This window comes from Somniosus microcephalus, chromosome 4 (assembly GCF_052327205.1).
Source record: "Somniosus microcephalus isolate GS21.2 chromosome 4, FLI_Smic_1.0, whole genome shotgun sequence".
In the NCBI taxonomy this organism is placed as follows: domain Eukaryota; kingdom Metazoa; phylum Chordata; class Chondrichthyes; order Squaliformes; family Somniosidae; genus Somniosus; species Somniosus microcephalus.
Genome location: NC_140990.1, coordinates 201,039,407 through 201,062,115, shown reverse-complemented (window position 1 = coordinate 201,062,115; position 22,709 = coordinate 201,039,407). Strand labels below are relative to the sequence as shown.

General features: G+C 47.0%; 1 protein-coding gene across 1 annotated transcript in view; it reads left to right on the top strand.

The window, feature by feature from the left end:
• unc80 (unc-80 homolog (C. elegans)) overlaps positions 1–22,709 on the top strand; it is a 378,796-nt gene that overhangs the window by 335,951 nt on the left and 20,136 nt on the right. Inside the window, exons 58-61 of the mRNA XM_085984208.1 lie at positions 4,070–4,235; positions 6,656–6,835; positions 9,646–9,793; positions 22,068–22,124. Of these exons, the coding sequence (XP_085840334.1) occupies positions 4,070–4,235; positions 6,656–6,835; positions 9,646–9,793; positions 22,068–22,124 (551 nt within the window). The remainder of the gene's footprint in view (positions 1–4,069; positions 4,236–6,655; positions 6,836–9,645; positions 9,794–22,067; positions 22,125–22,709) is intronic.

The following is a 22,709-nucleotide window of genomic DNA, read 5'->3' as shown; positions in this document are numbered from 1 at the left end:
TGCGCAGTTGGCGACTAAAAAACGCCAGTGGCTGCCACGCACCGTTGACCCACTGCTCCTGAACGGCTCCGATGGTGTAATCAGAAGCGTCGGTCGTAAGAGCGATGGTGGCTCCAGGCAGTGGGTGTGCCAACATTGTTGCGTTTGCGAGAGCGGCCTTTGTGTCTCTGAAGGCGCAATCCATCTCAGGCGTCCAAACCACGGGTTCCTTTCCCGGTTTTCCTCTGAGGGCCTCATAGAGCGGTTGCATCAGTTGCGTGGCCCTGGGAACAAAACGATGGTAAAAATTTACCATACCCAGGAACTCTTGGAGGGCCTTGACGGACTGTGGCCGCGGAAATGCTGCGATCATTTCCACCTTTGACTGGAGTGGCAGTGCCCCCTCCGAAGTGATGCGGTGGCCCAAAAAGTCCATCTGCTGCAGCCCGAACTGGCATTTGGCCGGGTTGATTATCAGGCCATGCTGATGGAGGCGGCGAAAGAGGGTGCGCAGATGACTGAGGTGTTCTTCCTTAGTGGTGCTGGCGATCAGGATATCATCGAGCTACACAAATAAAAACTTAAGGTCCCGCAGCACCGAATCCATAAGGCGCTGGAACGCCTGTGCCACATTTTTTAGCCCAAATGGCATTCGGAGGAACTCAAAATAGGCCAAAGTGGGTAATAACCGCCATCTTTGGGATGTCTTGGGGGTGTACAGGCACTTGATGGTATCCACGGACGAGGTCAACCTTGGAAAAGATTGCATTCCCTGCCAAATGCGTGGATAAATCCTGGATGTGTGGTATGGGGTACCTATCCGGAGTTGTGACATCATTAAGCCATCGGTAGTCACCGCAGGGCCACCATCCGCCGCCGGGTTTAGGGACGATGTGGAGCGGCGAGGACCAGGGACTATTCGACCGGTGAATAATCCCCAACCGCTCCATTGTGGCGAACTCCGCCTTAGTGGCCGCGAGTTTGCTGGGTTCTAGTCGCCGAGCCCGTGCGTAGACTGGGGAGCCGGTTGTTGTAATGTGGTGCTCCACCCTATGCTTGGTGGTTGTGGCAGAAAAGGTGGGCCTGGTTAACTCTGGAAATTCACCGAGAAGGCGGGTGAATTCGTTGGGCGTTGGCGAAGCGCAGGAGACCGTGTGCGACGCGACTGAACCTCGAAAGCACGGGATGGAGTTGGACGTGGCGGCGTTGATCAGCCGACGATTTTTTTAAATCGACCGGCAAGCTGTTGGTGCATTAAAAAATCGGCGCCAAGGATCGCTTGCGAAATTTTGGCGGTGATAAACTCCCGTTGGAAGAGCTGACCGCCGAAACACGCCTGGGCCCGCCGTTTCCCGAATGTACGAATAGCACCGCCATTGGCAGCTTGGAGGGGACAACCGCACCTCCCAGCCCGGATGTCGAGGACCAAGGCGGGAAGGATACTACACTGCGCTCCCGTGTCGCATAAGAACCGCCAGCCTGAGAAGGAATCGGTGATATATAATAGCTTCCCGGAATCGCCATCGCGGCCGTGGGGCGTACTTCAGGTTCGGTCTTCCCGTCGCGCTGTTGGTGCTGGTGTTTCTTCGTTGCTTTAGGCTTGAACCCGCAGGTGTAATGATCAGTAACATGTCATTCTAGAATGGTACACTAGGTGGAGCTTTATGTTTAATAGTGGGCTACCCACAAGGCAGTAGTCAAGATGGATGCCTGTACACTTGTCCACATGGCTGAATAAATGACTAGCTCAAGCTAGCTGTTCATAATGAAAACGTCTATTTATTTATGAACATAACAGCAGGGAGGGCGGCAGCATCTGGCCTTCGGGCCGAAACGGGCGTGGTAATAACACCAACCGGATGGTGGCGGCATCAGGGCGGGGCCCTTCTAGGCGGGATGCCTCGTGGCGGGGGGCCCTTCTAGGCGGGATGCCTCGTGGCGGCGCATGTTTGTTGCATGACAGCGTAAATTGTGTCGGCCTCGGCGGCCAGCGCCACGCATTCCGCAGTGTCCGACCTCGCGAGGGCCGCTTGCACCTGCGAGGGCAATTGGCTCAGGAACAATTCCCGAAAGAGGAAACATTGCGGTTCTGAACCAAGGAGTGTGAGCATCTGGCTCATTAACTCCGATGGCTTGGAGTCGCCTCACCCGGGCAGCGTGAGTAACCGCCGTGCGCATTCTGACTTTGTGAGGCCGAATACCTGGATAAGCCGCGCCTTAAGGGTGTCGTACTTGCTGTCCGCCGGGGGGGTTTCCAGCAGGCTGATAATCCTCGAAGCCGTGGAGCTGTCGAGTGCGGAGACCACGTAGAGGTAACGGGTCTGATCCTGCACTATGTTCCGAAGTTCGAACTGAGTCTCTGCTTGCACGAACCATGAGGCCGCCTGTTGTTCCCAAAACTGAGGGAGCTTCAAAGCCACTGCGTTTGCTTCCATCATGTCACTGCGTCTCGCTTCCTCCGCGAAGATCGTCCGCGAAGATTCGGGGTCACCACTGTAGGAATTGGTGAATTCCTGACGAAAATACTGAGAGCGAGTCAATCAGCTAACCAAAACGATGTTTAATGCAAACTGGCGGAAGTAACAAACAAAAACGCAGGAGAACAAATCAACAGGTGCTTGCTTAATGCTGGCTCCACGAGGACTGAGAAGGGGAGGCCCCTCAGTCCGACGTCATGACGTCATCACGTTTCCCGCCGTTGGGGAACGTCACGTGACCCACGTGATGACGTCATCGCGTTCGGTCTTAACCCTTTAGAGACCGTGCTATTTACATACAGCGAAAGAATACAGATTTAAAGGCAATTATATACATTCGTATAAGAGTTCCTTGGTGGCTCTGCCACAATGTATTTAAAAGTGGTAACTTGATGAAGTTTGTTTAAAACAACTGAAAATAGGTTTATCACAAAAAATAAGCATTTGTAATTAGAGTGTCATTCTACCACCTCTGAGTAACCCGATTTTAAATGACTGAAATTCACATTAAAAATAAAACTATTTTCTAGTTATATTGGGGTACATTAGTCAGTTTCTTAGTAAATTAAAACAAAAAGTACATTTAAAAGCTTTTAAAACATACTTTTTAGTGTCCTCGTGCCCAAAAGAACCAACTTAATTTTTAAAGCCTCCCTGAAGACCTGCAAACGACGCAGTTAGCGGAAATTGCCAATGGTGATTAATTCATTCTGGGGGCGTGGCCAATTTTGTGGGTGGGGCCTGCTTCCAGCGCAATGTTTTTAAAACTAGTGCAAAAGATCGCGGAAACTTGAGTTGCGCTGAACGCAAATTGCATTTAAAACGCCGCGATCTTTTGTGCCGGTTACTCCGATTTCGGCCGAATTGCGGTGAGAGAAGCACAAGCACAAGCGAGCGGAACCTCCAGGCCAATGCTGTTATTTGCTTTCATAACTTGACCGTTAACCAGATTATTTTGTGGTGGTTGTTTCAAACTTGGCCTATTGCTATCTTCTGCCAGGCATTTGTCCCTGTAATTATGCGATGCCTAACAGTTACAAATATTGCAGCCCTTCAGAGCTGCATCTGCTCAAGAAGCACCTGTTGGCTAGCAACTGAAATCCTTTGGTATCTTCCTGCTCCTCCCTAGACTGCTTTCATGCCTTTCAATGTCCTGATGTATGATTGAACAAAATTTGCTCCCACAAACACCACAGGCTGCAAATGCAGCTTGCCGAGAGCTCATTCTCTTAGTTTAATGAGATGGGTCACAGAAGTTTGAATGCTGGCCTGCCTCTAGCCAAATCAGCAGGTGCAGAGACTGCTTGTCCACTTCTTTCAAGGTTTACATCCAGGCTGTTAAATCTAAACTACGGTGTTCTTTACAGGGAGAGAGGAAAAATTAAAAGCTAAATCAACTTGTGCCAGTCTTGTCCATCTCCTAGCAGCCAATTGCAGAGCTTTGTGGGTAGATGAATCGTGCAAAGTCACCTGGCTGCACTTGAATTGGGGAACGGTATATACTGCAGCAAGAACCTAAAAAAGGGAGAGAAATATGTTTAACTAGGGGTGAAATCAAAAAGTTTTTCAATAAAGGAAAATTTATACTCGCTTTTTCTCTGGGATCCTTCTAGCTGTTAAATCAACCAGCAGAAAATCATGAGGAAGTGACTGCACGGCATCACATTGTAGACCAGCTCGAGCGCCGGTTCATTCCAAGACCACTCTGCAAGAGTTCACTAGTCGCTGAGTTTAACAGTGAATTAAAAATCCTGAAGGAGGCGGTGCACAGTGGATCAGGTAATGGTAGTCTAAGCAAACAAGTTTCTATTCTTGTAGATTATGGCAGGTCACAAATAAAATGTGCCCTAATAGTTCATCCACAGTACACAAGTATCCTAAATTTGTCACCTAATTCAACCTCTGGTCGGAGAGCCTAAGACTGAGGATATCTGGAAGTATGGTGTTAATGCAGTCGTGTTGATCTCCTTAGGTTGAACTAACAGGAGAATGCTTTTTTTAAAGAATAACTTTTCTCCATGTATATGCAATGGGGCCAATTCTGCGGTACCACACAGCAGGAGAGTAGTTGCACCCTGGGCACAGGAGAATCATGGAATTGGGAGAGCAGGCCCAGTACTCGTTTCCTACTAAGCTGCAATTTTGTGGTCTTGCGTGTCTTAGGATTTGCGCCCGTTTCATGCCTTAGCTTCATCAAATCTCATCAATTTGGTGGTCCAATTTTTTTTATTGCTTAAGATAAGCTTAATTTTTAAGTGCTTCAAATACGCAGTTGAAATGGTACAAAAAACAGAAAGTGTGCCAGGAGAACTGGCAGATACCATATGATGTCTGCAGACCTTGGCAAACTTATCTGCCAATGACTGAGGATAATTGCCTCAGCTTGCTTAGGGCCAGCAGGGAGTCAATTGCAGAGCTTCATAATCTGCACCAAGGACAACTGCAGCCAACTTGCAACATAGGGACAGCTAGATCAGTGATTGGCAAGGTTAAATGTGCTCTCAACTATTATGCCCATGGCTCATTCCCATCTACCACTACAATATTAATTAATGTGCTGCTTATGTATGTATCAAACAACTGATTGATATATCAGTCACGATAGCCTGCATTTTCATCTACTTTCCCAATGAATAGCATAAGGCGACTGCTTAATGTCACTGCACTGCTGCATTTCTCAAAGTACCAGAGGTCACTGATAACTACAATATTACCGACCTGAATGCCCATCCTGAGTGACCATGTTTGTTACAATGGTTTGATGTGTGAAGCCCTTGGAAGCTGCTTATGTGGCAAAGCTTTTCATTGTAAGTTGAAGCTTGACTATGTACCCAGCTGAAGTATGGGTATGCATGAATGCAGTGAAAGAACTGTAAAGATTGTGTGAGGCCTTAACATAGGTGAGCAGTAAATGTGGAACAGGTTGACAGGTAATATTTGTGGCATGCAATTTGGACCCTGTACCTGTTACTGGTCCTGTTGGGTAATCATACTTTGCTCGGTTCCTTAAGGTATGCTATCCTCTCCTGCATCTGTTTTCAGGTCATGCAGATACCATACACAGCATTGAGCTTGGCTGGCATGTCTTTTTGTTCCATTCCCCCATGCAATCTTTTGCCTTTAAGTGGCAACATCCCATTAACTTTTCCCATCAGCCCTTAAATTTACTCTGAGTATCCCACTTCCACCATTAGTGTGCTTCTGTGCTGTGACCAATGTGCACAGGGAGTATATTCTAATAATTTACATGACTTGAATTTGCAAGTTTAGACATGCATTAGTGATGCACATTGTGCACAAGAAACAGTGTTCTCAGCACTGCAACAAGACTGCAGAATTGACCCCATTGTCTTGTTTTTTGTTGCTCTGTGTTAATGTAAACCATTTTTGTAATAAAAGTTTAAAACTTAAGAATTAGTGCCCTTATTGTTCACAAACATTAGGGAAATCAATATAAGGCTGTTTAATACTCTTGACATAAAATATAAAATGGAATAATATAATTTATTTCTAGATGACAGTAACTATTATACGTTCAAAATTATTGTTAAGCAGTAAATTATTGTAGGGAATAAATTGATGCTTAGGCTATAGTAAGTGTATTTCTCCAACTTCCAGGCATCAGTGTGAAGGCAGCTTAGGGAACTCAGTAGTATCACTAACCCATCATGCATATCTTTCCTTTTTAAATACATATTCTTTTCCCTCACCATGTTATTAAATTTCATCACCTTATGAATTGCTCACATGTATCCGCCTTGCATTGAAAGTAGGACAGCCCAAGCCACTGATTTCTGCACAACTGCTATCAGTATGCTTTCTGATTAGGTGGTGAGTGAGATGAACTGTCTCAGCTGGTATCTAATCGCCTGTCACAGAACTAAGTAAGCTTGCCCAACTGAACTAAGCAGTGACATGACCTTATGGTTTGGACTGAAATCACTTTTGAGCTACTGGGCTTCCTTTCTATCCTAGGCAGAAGCTCCTAGTCCTGTCCCCAGATGCAAACTGGGATAATTTCCCATTTTCCAGCACTCTCGTCCTTCACCTAATACATTTCACTAATATTTTCTGCTCGTTACATCTTTTTGTGCAAGACTCCTGTTACTGCTTTGCAGTTGATGAAAGTACTAAGACTCTAATCAGAATCTTGCAGTGCCATATTTGTCTCACGTAACTTGTTCGTTATATCTTTGCAGCATACCAAGGCAAACCTTCCATCAGCACTGTGGGAACCTCCACATCAGCTTACCGCTTGAGTCTGGCCACCATGTCTCGTTCAAACACGGGGACAGGCACTGTGTGGGAGCAGGACAGCCAGCCTTCTCATCAGGCCTCTCAGGACACACTAAGCAGGACTGATGAGGAGGATGGTGAAAGTGAGCATTTGTCATTAACAGAGCTTCAATTCAACTCGCATGATAATTGCTTTTAGTAGATTGAACATGACAGTCTAATCACCATTTGCACTTTTTTTTCATTTCAACAGTCGTAATTTGTTTAGGGCTATGAAAAGTAGCATGAGCTGCTGTTTCTGTATTTAAGACAACATGAGGTCTAAGTTGAATTGTCTTTGAATGGTGCCTGCTGGAATGTTGAATGCACCTCTGTATTTTAAAATATTTCCAATCAATAAATTATTTGCCTATGAAATTTTTCATCGAGCTTCAGATTTTCACAGACAATCCTGATTCAAACTTGTGCCAAGTCTTGCACACAGAGAGTATGATGACTAAAATTTAGGACAAAAGTTGCATTTTTGACAAAGGAACAAATTTATCCTAACTTAAAAATTCTTGATGTAAAATTCAGTCAGTATTTTCTGCTATTCAAATAAAGTTTCCTGCTTACTTATAACTCACAAATCAGTGTGTAAATACAAGTGGTGTGACACTGAGCCATACTGAGTAGGTTAGCCTGAGGTGTGATCCCTGATCAGTTTTGAGGTAGCTGATCTAAGATATTGCAGCAGTGAAGTTGTGACAATTAGTGTCAGCAGAGTAGAAATTCAGCTTGTGCGGTAGCATAAAATGGGCAATATCAGATCAGCTGTTATACGCCCTGTCTGGTATACACTACCATTGACTGCAATGGAACTGAATATTGGCTGGCGTGTATAACAGGCGGCTGATGCGATATGGACCATTTCGCACTACTGTGCAAGACGAATTTCTACCCCAGTGTCTCTGGGCTAAAAAGTGAAAAAATAAGGCAGGAATTCCTGCTCGTGATTGCTATTCAGTGGGAATAAATTCAGCAAAAGTTTCTTCTCAGAAGTCAGAAATCAGCTGTTGGTGATAAAATAGGCCAAAAAAATACACACAAGTTAACCAGCAGCCTAAAAGGACAAACCAACAACTAGCCTGTATGTACTGGGTGAACTCTTTAAACTGTGCTGCTGATGGGTCTGTGCTGTCTGTTAGCGCCACGAGTTGCTTAGCAAGTTTATCACGTGACGAGTCAGGGCCGGGGCAGCCCAATTTCATAAAACAGTCGTACAACAAGCATTGGACCCTTATTTCAATGTTTTAATTACCATTTTAAATACTTCTGGCACGAGACAGGTGGATGCGTGCTGCCCGCCACATTGGCTACTTAGGCGCCCATTTTCCACTTGTAAAACAGACGCAGCGCCAATGAATTTCTAGGCCAGTGATTTTATATTTATCCAGTCAAGAGCCACAGAGTTCAACCTGGCTTAGAACATAGATGTAGGTCACAACTGATACCCTTTATAAAGAAAGACAGACTTGTGAAGTGATATAGTGCATTGTAGGACTTTAGGACGTCCCAAAGAGCTTTACAGCCAATGAAATACATTTGAAGTATAGTCACTGTTGTAATGTAGGAAACGCAGCAGCCAATTTGCACGTAGAAAGTCCCACAAACAGCAATGAGATAATGACCAGATGTTTTTTAGTGATATTGGTTGAGAGATAAATATTGGCCAGTACACCGGGAGAACGCAAGGAAATGTTTCCAAATCTGCGCACACTGATTCACCAGACAACATGGGGAAAGGACCATGTAACATTGAGACAGATGAGGGTTTCAGATGGGCTACGTTGATGTAGCTGTAAAGGAAGATACAGTGTGCAGTACTTTGTTTTTTCTGTTTTTTCTTTTTATCCATTCTCTATTCTACTCTCATCCCCCAAAACATAACTTAAAAATATAATTTTTTGCCAGCTTTGTCCAATGACTAAATGAGTGGTGTGATCTAAGGGCAATGGTGGGTTTGCTAGAATTAACCTCAGTATCTTGGAGTTAGACAGAGAGAGAATCAGTTGGGTTCCTACTCCAGATCATTGTCCAGTAACTCCTGCTAGAAAGTGTACATGTGAATTATGTGCATTTTTCTTTAGCTAAGAGTAAATAATACATAGTTACGAAGCACTTAGCAGACAGTATTTGTTCGTTATTCAGCACCACAAGTGCAATGTTTTCATGCTACATTTCACTATATTTAGTTTTGAGAGCACACAGAAACTATTTAGTAAGACAGCTGGACTCTGCATCCCCATAGGAAAACTGGTCAAATTGATGTCATGTTTGCACATCTTCTAGCTGAATACAGAGTTGCATTAACAAAGGTTTGTGAGTAACCCTCCCTATTAAGCAGGAAGTGGTGTGTTGTTGCTAAAAACCATGTGTGGGAAGAAGGGACAAATATTTAAGAATTGGAGATGGCTTCCAGAGGGAGCTTTCTTATTGGGTGTAACAAGAAAAATTAATGTGGATTCTGAGTTAAAGTCTCTCCAAGGGACGGTTTGACCCTCTGATTCCAATCTTAGGTGGACTATCTTATATCTTCATTGGATGGATGGAAACTCTTCCACCTATAATCTGCATTTACTATATCTGAAATAATAGACTTTTTACACATGAGAGAATTCACTTCTGACTGTTGTCAGATTATTGAGTCACCAGATTGACAACAGCCCAGGTGCACAGAAAAGGCAATTTAAACTTTTGTACTTTTAGAATATAAAAAATTGTAAAAATACTTTTACAACTTCTATAGCCTCATCATAGAAGTATTTGCTATTATTAAACTGCTATTATTGGGGGTTCCAGCATGTTTCACGCCAGCTTTATTATTTTAAATATTGTCATTGATGCATCATAACTTTGCAATTTGATTAGGAAAACAAAGCTATCTAAATAGATTTTCCTTTCTACCCTGCAGATGACACCGTAAGCATGCCTAGCGTGGTTAGTGAACAGGAAGCATATCTGGCTAGTAGTAGTCGAGGGCGCCGTCGATTTTCCAGCCATGTCTCTAGCATGTCTGCTCCTCAGTCTGACTCGGGCCTCAGAATTTTGCCCAGCAACAGGTAATAGCACCAACAATTTCTATAACTTTCACTTAAATACTATATAAATTATTAAAAGTCAACGTGTTCTCTGTAAAATTCTAAATGTGGAGAATGGTAGTTCAATATATGAGTGTATCATCCAGTTTGTTTAAATACTGTCTGTCCATTTTCCTTCATCTCTGGAGACCTTGGTTTGCTGCTCAGCATTGTTAATTAATATCAACCAAATAAACAATTTACGTGCACTCCTATGAAATACACCTTTGAAATAATGCTGGATTGGTATATCAGCCACTGTTCCAATTATTGTCTGCATTATTACAGGATAGATTATAGTATTGGGCACAAACTTTATAAAAATAAATATTTATTTATGATATTTAGTACCTGTGAATATATCATGCTTCTCACTTCCTTACTGCATTAAAATTCAAGAAAATATTCCAGGTTGACTTCTTCTGAGATTTTTCTATGTTGGAGAATATGGAGTAATTTTGCAGAACTGTTTGTGGAACATTGCTCCCACTTGTGTTAGCCGGCTTTAACTTAACTTAAAATGAGCCCATTGGAACTGTTTTTTTGTAACGCAAAGTAAAATTGATGTAGCAATTGAATGAAAACATACCCAATGTTCATGTTTCAGTCAGATCATTGTTGCAATTGGGATTATACCATCTCCACAAACTATTACTTGGCTTGTCGATTTGCTCTGTTGATAGAAAGTGGCCGCAGTGTCAGCACTCAATTCAGTTCTCATAGATTAAAATTTAATGAGTATTATTTATATATTTGTAATATATGTTACAATGTCTGTGATATATTTGTGAACTATGTGCAAGATTAGACCATGGAAATTCTAAAGTGTTGAAATGCCAGGCTTAAAATTCACTTTTTTAAAACGTGTGAAGGCTCTGCATGAATTACAAAAAAAATTATTTGATAAAACAAATCTCACTTAATATTTTATCTGAAAACACTATGGGCTCGATTTTGCCGGCGGGTTTGGAGGTGGGTCAGGCAGTAAATTTGTAAAAAAAATGCAGTTGGGTTCTGATCCTGCCATCAACCCGCCTCCGTGCAACTTTGCCAAAGACGGGCTCACAGACTCCCATTCAGTCCCACCACCAAGTGGCAGGATAGGCCCTTAAGGCAGTTAACTGGTTGTTAACTGCCTGCATAATCCTATTTTGCCTGCCCTTTTAAATTTTACCACATTTTCAGCGTGTTCCACGTCGTTCCCAAACCACGCCAGCTGATTGTGTTGGGTTCACAAGTGGCTGCCTTCCTGACAGCTTCAGCTCCACCATAGAAACATAGCTTTCAACAAGGATCAGTTGCAGGTGGCAAAACTTTGTTTTTTCAGGTCTTGGAAAACTTTTTGCAGATCTACTGATTTTGGAAGTGGTGAAGCTGAGATCCATCTCCAGTGTGGACTCCTGGGAAAACCCTCTCCTCTCACTGACTGAGCGCTTCCTCAACTGAGATATCTACCAGCAGCATGGGAATCATTTATTTCCTTTCATCCTCAGGTTCGGAGGAAGAGCAGCCGCAGCAGCAGCAGAACCAGGAACAACAGCAGCAGCAACAACAGGAGCGCAATCCTGCTGCTCACCCACCTGAAGCTGCACAGGGTAGAAGGCATCAGCGCAGGGAAGCACGCCGCCACCAGAGATACCCCCAACACAGGGTTTACAGGCCGAGGAGTAGCTTCCTCAACATGAGTGAGCAGCAGTGCCAAAGGAGGCTGAGACTTTCGCGAGAGGTTGTCGCTGACATCTGCGCAAAGCTGCACCAACACCTGGAGCCCAGAGGAACGGGTGGACACTCCTTACCAGTGGCTGTCAAAGTCACCACCGCACGCAATGTTTTTGCTTCAGGGTCCTTCCAGGGATCATCAGCGGCATCTCCCAGTCAGCCGCACACACTTGCATCACGCAGGTAACCGATACCATCTTTGCCAAGGCGCACAATTACATACACTTCTTGACAGATCAAGAAAGTGTAACCATGCGTGTGGTTGGCTTTGCAAATATGGCAGGCTTGCCAAGGGTGCAGGGCACCCCATCACAACCCAGCTGTTTTTGTCAACCGCAAGAGCTTCCACTCCCTCAACGTGCAGCTGGTGTGTAACCACAAGAAGGACATTTTGCATGTTTGCACAAAGTACCCTGGCAGTTGCCATGACTCAATCATCCTGCAGCAGTCTAGTGTGCCTCTGCTCTTCAATCCGCCAAACCAACTTTCCGGGTGGCTACTTGGAGACGAGGGCTATCCCATGAAGACGTGGCTGATGACGCCATTGAGGAGGCCATCGAACGAAGCTGAGGAGCGCTACAACGTCAGCCACATTTCGACTAGATCCATCATCGAGCAAACCATCGGCTTGCTGAAGATGCGATTCAGATGCCTTGACAGATCAGGTGGTGCCCTACAGTATTCAGCAGCCAGGGGCCTAGAAATTGAGTTGACGCCGCGCCAGGGCTTTAGCGCCGGAAATTTAGCGCCGGCGCTAATTCCCTTGCGCGCGCCAAAAATTCAGTAGCGCCGCGCCCAGACGGCTGCCGGCGCTACTGGCGGGCGTGAGCGCCTCCCAATGGGCGCTGAGTGCCGAATTGCGGCGCTAATCCGGCGCTGCGGCACCCGATGCGGTGCGGCAGGCTGGGGAAGTGCAGGCCTCCTCCTTCAGTTAAGGAGGAGCTGCCTGCACCCGCCCGCTGTCCGTTCAAATATTGAAAAAATGAGCCCGGCACCTCGGACAAGTGCCGGGCTTGCAGGCCAGACGCATCTGTTCCGCGGGGGGGGGGTGGAGGAGTCCGGGGAGGGAGGTGCGGCCAGGCAGCCGACGGGAAAGCGGCCGGCCGCCGCGCGACCTTAATGCGCCGGCGCAAACTCGGGGAAGACTCGGTTGCCAGAGTCTTAGTTGCGGCTGCCACGGGCGAGGCGGCCGCAACTGAATTTCGGCGCTGGGGCCCGTCGTCATGGCAACCGGGACGCTGCGCACACCGATGACGTCATCGGTGCCGGCGCAGCGCTACCGGTCTACCGCGGCGTAAGGGCCCCAGGCAATTTCGGCGCCGGCGCCAAATGCAGCGCTAGGCCCTCTAGCGCCGCAAAATCGGCGCTAAGGGCACTCAATTTCTAGGCCAGGGTCTCCAGAATCATCGTGGTCTGCTGTACACTGCACAACATTGCACAGCATCGTGGCATGCAGCTGCCTGAGGAACAAGTGGCTCAGTGCATAGCCTCCTCAGATGAGGAGGAGGAAGAAGACCTTGCGGAGGCGGATGAGCCAGCTGCAGCAGCACGCGAGCACATTGCCAGATTCGCTTAGGTAGATGAATCAAACATGTGGCTGGCACCTTCTTATCACACTATCGACAATGGATAAGAACCTGTGGGTTCCTATCACTCTGATCACCATCATTACAAATGCAAGTCGCCCTCAGCCCTCAATGTGCAAGTTCCATTTCCCAGATCACATAGGCCAGAACTTCAACTGTTTGCCATCACTTCTGTTTATTCAATGCACAAAAGGATGGCAATGATAAAAATTAAATACAACAGAACAGAACACCCAAGTGACTACCCTTGTGACTAATTGTGCTTTATCTTCCTCTTACGTGGTGCTTCCCCTGTGGCTTCAGCAGATGCGGAGGCCCCTTGCTCACTTTCATGCTCCTCCTGCCTCAACACCTTTGGCAGGTATCCTCTGGGGTTGCAAGCCTGTAAGGGCTCGCTAACAGTCTGCTCCTCCTGCGTCTGTGCAGGGGCTGAGACGCCCATCTCAGTTGGGTGAGGACTCTGGTGGGGCTCTGACCGAGGGCTACTTAGTGGCATGGGAGTTTGAGCGCTTGGAGAGGAGCCCCCACTTCCTTGTTGCCTGCCACCAAGATCCCTCTTATGGGTCAACCCCACTTCAATGCTAGCAAGTGGCTGGACAGCACCTTGCTGCACATCAGGGGGGCCATGAGGACCCGTATCTGCAGTGGAAGTCCTACTCAAAAGGACTTCCATGAAGCTCTGGTTTCTCTGCTCAATAGCTGCCCATCGCTCCTCCAGAGATGTCAGTCTATTCTGAACATTCACCATGTTTTCCTGACACTGGCGACTTATTTCCTCCGTGGCTGTAGCCAACCTTTCCAGAGAGGTAGCCATCCTTACCACAGAGGTAGCCATCATTTCCACGGAGGTTCCATCTTTTACGTGGTGGTGCATTCATGCACCATTGCCTCCACAAAGGCACTGCTCATGTTAGAGATGGACTCCTCCATCCTATCCACACTCAGTAACCCTGGAGACAAAACCTGCCAGAGACTCCTGCACTTGTTCCTGGAGTTCCAGCACCGCTCTCTTTCTGGATGGACCCGGAGGCACAGGGTCCACATGCAGCTGAGCAGAACTGGGAGCGCCCTGCGGCCTCCAACGAGGACTCTCCACTGCTGTCCCTGTCTCCACCATCTGCTGATGCTCACTTGTGAGTTGTGATACACCAGGTGACAACACTACTCTATCTCCCGAAGGTTCCACTGAGGTGTGCGTTTCTGCGCTGGTGCTGGGTGCGCTTAATTCTGCTGACGCTGTGCCCTCAGATGTTGCAGGTTCCTCTGAGGAGTGTTCTGGCTCCTCTTCTTCCTCCTAGACAGTGGGGAGGGGGGCAGTCGATGGTCCTGTGGGGGAGTAAAGGCATGAGTTAGACATGTAATATTAACGTAGCATGCACAAGGCTTACCTTGGGCATGGATTCATTTCAGCTATCAAAGTAGTCTTTTTGTGCTTTGTTAATCCAAATCACCCTATCAGAACTATAGTACAGCTATTGTAAATTGCGTCTTTAATGCATTTTCTTTATAATCATTGAATGTGCTTTTATGTGGTTTTCAAAGGGGTACTATGTGCTTTTTATTAGAGACTAACTGAAGTGGTATTGAAAGGGTAAATAGTTCTATTTTCATTCTTTGACCCATTTGGATTTGATTTTGCCTGGTATTCAAGGTGAGTAGTTACCATTATTTCAATTTCAATTTCTTTTTTCTCTATGAAGATTCATTCAGCCTGGGGGTGTGAGTGCTCAATTGCCCACATTTCACTGCTGTGCTCTGTTTAGTCAGCAGTAGGTACACTGATTAGGGCGAGTTCATGCCAAGAATTCACAAATCTCATCAAACAAAAGCAAATTCCCAGATTGGAGTGTCTGATGATGCTAGGACTTGGGACAAGTTGGATACTACTTTTCGATAACATCAAAAATGACAAAGTTGACAACAAAAATAAGCACAGATGAATAATGCGAACTTTTCAAACTAAGCTTACAGCCTTCATTTGAATGTTCATACTTAGCTTTTTGTATAGAGTTTGGATGGAAATTTATATTATTTCCTTTTTATTCATTTTTTGTGGTTAATTTTTCTGTTCAATTAGGTGACGGAAATTGTTGCAGGAGAATGGAACACTTTTGCACCCAGTGTCAACACTGAGCGCTCTCCGTTCTTGTAGAGCACAGGTTAAATGCAGTGTGAACCCCCCTGTACTCTGTTCCAATAGTGTGCTTTAACTCAAACCTTGGAATCAAGGCACCTCAAAGAGCACGCCCATTGTACTACCTGTACTGGGGCATTTTCTATAGCAGCTAACTCTTGCGATTTTACTAGTAAAATTGATAATTAACATCAAATGAGGGGCCGGTTTGAGCTCTTGGCCTATGTCCACTGGGTTAAAACTGCCCATGCTCATTTTCCAATCGGTCAGGGCCCAAAAGTGAAAAGGCAGCATAACAACCAACAGCATAACCTGGAGCCCTACTCCCTTCTTTTCACTGCACCCTTTAAGTGTGCACTCTCATGCCATGCATCCAAGTCAACACAGTGATCTGCTTTCAGTCCTCTGCCAATTCTGCTATGGACTCTGGAAATTGGAAACTCACTGTATCACCAAACATGGACATGGACCAATATTCCTACACTCTGTGGCACAATGTGTTAATATGTCAACATCCGATGCCAATGCATTCCTTCTGACAGCATTGTTCTTTTGTTTTGAGGCTATGAACCACTCTTTCTTTTTCATTAGTCTTTCCAGTTTTCCCTTTGTGATGAAATATGCCATTCATCACTCATCTGTATTCTCTGTGTGATTGTGCCTGTGACTGTGGTTTAGTTTCAGTTTCATCTCCCTTACCTCAGTTCCGTTTCCTCACCTTGTATTGTATTGTGTGTAGGGCTCCGCCCATACCTGGCCCCTATGTAAGCAGGCTCAGCGTGCCTCACATCCAGTACTGCAGACCTCTGGATGGAAGACACCTCTCCACTGTGTGTTACCTTCTAAGTTAATAAAAGCCTTGTTTTGTTCCGCTAACATTGAGTCTCGGATTTGTTGAGGCACATCAATTTTATTAACTTACTTTTCAACACAATGGATCAACTCTTGAAACCCGAACGTTTGGATTTGGACCAGCATGCTTCGGACGCATCGGCACGCTTCGGACACTGGTTTATGTGTATGGAATTCTTCCTGGACAATTCCGCAGCCGTCACAGGCGCTACGGACGCTGAAAGTATGAAACTCGGAATCCTGCGGAATTGGGTAAGCCACAGGGTTCACCCCCTCATCCAAGACGCCGACACGTACCCGGCCGCCTGCGACATCTTAAAGGCACATTACCAGCAGCCTACGAATGAGGTGTATGCTAGGCATCTGCTCGCTACTCGCGCACAGCGACCTGGGGAATCGCTGGATGAGTTCCTAGTCACCCTGAAAACGCTTGACAAAGACTGCAAGTGCCAAGATGTAAAAGCCGCAGTGTACACTGACGAGCTTGTTCGCGATGCCTTCATCACAGGCCTCAGCTCCACTTACATCCGGCAGAGACTGCTGGAAAAAAACAGGATTGGACCTGAAACAGGCTGTGGACACAGCGCGATCCCTGGATGTGGCCCAGAGAAACTCGGACGCCTACTCTTCAGCCCACGCCACCACGTGTGCACCAAGGGCGCCGCCATCTTGGAAGGCATCTTCCCCGCCCGGCAGCCCGACACCGTCGGGGCCCCGCTCTCCCCCCAGAAGCCCTACGACAGCCACGACGCGTCGGGGACCCAACTGCTACTTCTGCGGGCAGTCGAAGCACACCAGAAACCTGTGCCCGGCGAAAGGCACCACCTGCTTTAAGTGCGGTAAGAAGGGGCACTTCGGGAAGGTGTGCAGAGGGAACCCCGCCGGAAAACCCGCCACCGCCGCGTGTGCGCCGTGGGAGCGGCCATCTTGGACGCCATCTTGCCCGACCTCGTGGGGTTCGCCATCTTGTGAGCAGACAGCGTGGACGCCATCTTGTCTCGATCAGGGCCCTACAGTGGCATCGGTCACAGTGGACCAGACCAGGCCGCACCCGCTATCCAAATCAATGGTGGACATCGAGGTAAACGGGTGCGGGGTTAAATGTTTAATTGACAGTGGAAGCACGGAGAGTTTTATCCACCCTGAACTAGCACAACAACTCTCCCTAAAGGTGGTCCCTACTCGGGGTACCATCTCTATGGCTGATAAAACCCAGACATCGACCATTATGGGTTACTGCACGGTACAATTGTCCATTAACGGAACTGTATACGATAATTTTAAAGTACTAATCATGAAGAATCTATGTGCGAGCGTGATCTTGGGCCTGGATTTCCAGTGCCACCACCAAAGCATCACGCTCAATTACAGTGGATCCCAGCCGCCCCTCACAGTGTGCGGTCTGGCTACCCTGAAGGTAAAGCCGCCTTCGCTATTCGCGAACCTTACCCCTAACTGCCGGCCAATAGCGACCAAAAGCAGGAGGTACAGCTGGGAGGACAGGCGGTTTATCGCGACCGAGGTAGACAGGCTCCTGAAGGAGCGCATTATTGAACGCAGCAACAGCCCGTGGCGCGCCCAAGTGGTGGTGGTAAGGGGTAGCGAGAAGAAACGGATGGTGATCGACTATAGCCAAACGATCAACAGGTACACCCAACTAGACGCCTACCCGCTACCCCGCATATCAGAAATGGTGAACCAAATCGCCCAATACCGGGTGTTCTCCACCATCGACCTCAAGTCAGCGTACCACCAGCTCCCTATCAGACCAGAGGACCGCCCGTACACCGCCTTCGAGGCGAACGGACGCCTCTACCAATTCCTCAGAGTCCCCTTTGGGGTGACGAATGGGGTCTCGGTCTTCCAGAGGGAGATGGACCGCATGGTCGATGACCACCACTTGCAGGCAACCTTCCCCTACCTCGACAACGTCACCATCTGCGGTCACAACCAGCAGGATCACGACTCGAACCTCGAGAGGTTCCTGAAAACCGCACAAAAACTCAACCTCACTTACAACGAGGACAAGTGCGTTTACAACACCACGCGCCTCTGCATACTAGGCAGCGTGGTGGAGAATGGGGAAATCGGACCAGACCCCGACCGATTGAGCCCCCTACGGGAGCTGCCCCTGCCCAACACTCCCAAAGCCCTGAAAAGGTGCCTGGGGTTATTTTCTTCTTATTCCCAATGGGTCCCCAACTACTCCGACAAAGCCCGCCCCCTCTTGAAAGCATCCTCTTTTCCGCTCTCTGCTGAGGCCCACGCCACCTTCAAAAGCATTAAGCGGGATATTGAGTGGGCCACGCTACAGGCAGTGGACGAGAACACTCCCTTTCAAGTGGAAAGTGATGCGTCTGACTTTGCCTTGGCGGCCACCCTCAACCAGGCGGGGCGGCCCGTAGCTTACTTCTCGAGGACCCTCCAAGGGCCCGAGATCAGACCCTCCTCCGTGGAAAAGGAGGCCCAAGCCATCGTGGAGGCAGTGCACCACTGGCGCCACTACCTAGCCAGCAAACGCTTCACCCTACTTACCGACCAGCGGTCGGTAGCGTTTATGTTCAATAATAAACAGAGGGGGAAGATTAAAAATGATAAGATTCTTAGGTGGCGGATCGAGCTCTCCACCTTCGATTATGACATCATTTACCGGCCAGGGGCCCTTAACGAATCCCCCGACGCCCTCTCACGAGGGATGTGTGCCAGCGCCACCGGGGATCGGCTACAGACCCTCCACAACAACCTCTGCCACCCAGGGGTCACGCGGCTGTTCCACTTCATAAAGTCCCGTAACTTACCCTACTCGATTGAGGAAGTTCGGTCTCTGACCAGGAACTGCCGCACTTGCGCTGAGTGCAAGCCTCGGTTCTACCGCCCAGATAGAGCCCACTTAATCAAAGCTACACGGCCCTTTGAGCGGCTCAGCTTAGACTTCAAGGGCCCCCTCCCGTCCGTCGACCGCAATGTTTACTTCCTGAACATTGTGGACGAATACTCCCGGTTCCCATTCGCCTTCCCCTGCCCAGACATGACCAGCGCCACGGTCATTAAATGCCTCAACAGCCTGTTCTGCCTGTTCGGTATGCCGAGCTACATCCATACGGATAGGGGGGCGTCCTTCATGAGTGAAGAGCTACGCCAGTACATGCTGTCCAGGGGGATCGCCACGAGCCGTACCACCAGCTACAACCCCCGGTGTAACGGTCAAGTGGAGCGAGAGAACGGGACAGTATGGAAAGCAGTCACTCTAGCTCTAAGGACCAAGGGCCTCCCTATCTCCCGCTGGCAGGAAGTCCTCTCGGATGTGCACCATTCGATACGGTCGCTATTGTGTACTGCCACTAATGCCACGCCTCATGAACGAATGTTTGTCTTTCCCCGGAAATCCACCTCAGGCGTATCCATGCCGTCATGGCTCTCCACCCCAGGTCCGGTATTCGTGCGAAGGCATGTGAGGGGCCACAAGACGGACCCTCTCGTGGAATCAGTGCACCTACTCCACGCCAACCCCCAATACGCGTATGTCCGGCACGCCGACGGAAGGGAGGACACCGTGTCCATAAAAGATGTCGCCCCAGCCGGTAACGACAACAACCACGACAACAGCAGCAACAACGATCACAGCAACTCTTACCCACCCACTACTCTTTCATCACCCCCGGAAGAACATCGACCAACGGTACCCCCACCAACTACCCCTTCAACAACCCTGGCGGCGCCCCCGGCAGAGACCCAGGAGGCCACCGGGGACACCCAGCCGACACCCGCGGCACCACAACAGCCACGTCGGTCACAGAGGACTATCAAACCCCCGAACAGACTAAATCTATAGAAGGGGTGAATGTGATGAAATATGCCATTCATCACTCATCTGTATTCTCTGTGTGATTGTGCCTGTGACTGTGGTTTAGTTTCAGTTTCATTTCCCTTACCTCAGTTCCGTTTCCTCACCTTGTATTGTATTGTGTGTAGGGCTCCGCCCATACCTGGCCCCTATGTAAGCAGGCTCAGCGTGCCTCACATCCAGTACTGCAGACCTCTGGATGGAAGACACCTCTCCACTGTGTGTTACCTTCTAAGTTAATAAAAGCCTTGTTTTGTTCCGCTAACATTGAGTCTTGGATTTATTGAGGCACATCACCCTTGTCTTTTGATGGTGTTCACTAACTGTAGAGGCATGCTGGTAGGGGCCTGATAGCCACTTTGCTACCACTCTGAAGCTGCCACTAGGATACATGCAAGGATGACTTGGTGACAGCTTCTCTCCTTTGAGGGAGTTACCTGGCTTCTGGGAAAGAGGATTGTGTAACACAATGCTTTATCCAGTGATATGACTGGAATCAGCAGCTCAGTTTGTGGGACTTGCAGGCAGGAGTCCACATCCCACGACCTCCTGATGCCTGGAATTGATGCTACTAACATTTTTATTCTTTACAAAAGCAAAATACTGCGATTGCTGGAAATCTGAAATAAAAACAGAAAATGCTCAGCAGGTCGGGCAGCATCTGTAGAGAGAGAAACAGAGTTAACGTTTCAGGTCGATGACCCTTCGTCAGAACTGGAAAAAGTTAGAGATGTAACGGATTTTTAAGCAAGTGTAGGGGCAGGGAAAGGGAGGAGGGGAGGAAAGAGCAAAAGGGAAGGTCTGTGATAGGGTGGAAGGCAGGATAGATTAAAAGACAAAAGGGATGATCCTGCAAGGCAAAAGGAGATGGTAATGGAACAAGTTAAGAAACAAAAGATGACTCTAGATGAGGTGTAAATGGCAATGGCAGAATCATCAACAGCTGCCATGTGAGAGAGAAAAAAAATAGGGGCCGAGGCTATAGTCTGAAATTGTTGAACTCTATGTTGAGTCCAGAAGGCTGTAAAGTGCCTAATCAGAAGATGAGGTGCTTTTCCTCGAGCTTACGTTGAACTTCGTTGGAACAGTGCAAGAGGCCGAGGACGGAGAGATCAGCATGGAAGTGGAGTGGAGAATTAAAGTGACAGGCGACCGGAAGCTCGTAGTCAAACTTATGGACTGACGGAGGTGTTCTGCAAAGCGGTCACCCAATGTAGAGGAGACCGCATCATGAGCAGTGAATACAGTATACTAAATTGCAAGAAGTACAAGTAAATCACTGTTTCACCTGGAAGGAGTGCTTGGGGCCCTGGACAGTGGGATGGGAAGAGGTAAAAGGGCAGGTGTTGCATCTCCTGCACTTGCATGGGAAGGTGCCGTGGGAAGGGGTGTTGATGACATTCTACCACCATTTTTTTAAATGCTATTTTCTACACCATGTAGATCCCTTTGTACCACACATCGGTCTCTGGCCAGGTGGCCTACTCTAAAGTCTCTGCCAATCTCTCTCTGTAACTAACTGCTAGAAGACAATCAAAACTGACCTGAGTTGTCTCGCCCTCTGATTTTCACTTGTTCTAGGCAATACCTCACCTCCAGTCAGGGCTGTTTGTGGGTGTAAGCCTACATCTTACAATTTCATTGCATATACATTTGCTTGCTAAAATGGTAATCAAAATTTTGACTTTACTTTTCAGAACACAATGAATGAAGTACAGACCATTGTTGACATATAGTATATTCAATAGATTGTACCATTTATGTGTTTAATTTTCAGACATGGGGTAAATGGATCACTGAAATCCTTATGGGGTGGAAAACTTAATTATTTTATGTAACAAAACAGGCTTCTTCAGTTAACCATTTTCTATTCACTTTTTTTGAGGAGCTCAGAAACTGAAATTTTCCTCGTGGTCTGTATTACAATGTGGAATTTGTTGAGTGTTTTGAGCATTAAACTTAATTTGAACTTCTAGTCCCTAAACCAGTATAAGTCTATACTGATATTTTTGTAATGTTTAATGAGTGCATGCTGTTGAACAGCATGTTACTTTGTGAATTGCCCTGTTTGTAGACAAGGCATGCTTCATTTCCCTAAATACTCATCTTCCTGCCCTGCAGTGAACCTAATGTCCTCGATGAATCCCAGGGGCTGGCTGCTGAGATTAACCTTTCTAGGTACAGTGTAATGTTGCATTTATATCAATGTATGTGCTGGGAACCCTGATAACACTTTCCTCTGTCATTTAATAAGTCTTGTTATTTAGTTGCCATCTGACTTTTCTAAACAAAAAGCATATTGCCATTCACCTGTCTTTAATCTCATAAATTTTGTGTTGATTTTTTTTGTCTGTGGAACCTGTGATTTAATTAAAAATCAGATCTGCTGTGAAAACTGTGAACACTGATGTTATCAACCCATGGTCTCATAATGTTCATTTGTGCACACATGCCCCAGCTTTTTAAATGATCAAGTCTTTGATGGAAAATTGGATGGTAAAGGTGGAGGTGTAGCATAAAAAGGTAAGGAACAATAAAAGCCCACTCATTTTATCGCAAATGGAATGGGTTCTCCCAAATGTATTTAAATTGCCCCATGCAACACTTCAAATAAGAGAAAATTGAAATACCCCCAGGAATTTAAAGGCAATTGAATGAAATCCTAGGATATCAGAACATTATTATCAAACACTAATGTTCTTTAGTTTCAGGCTGTTTACATTTCCATTCTTATATTAGGTTTATTACATATATATAGAAATG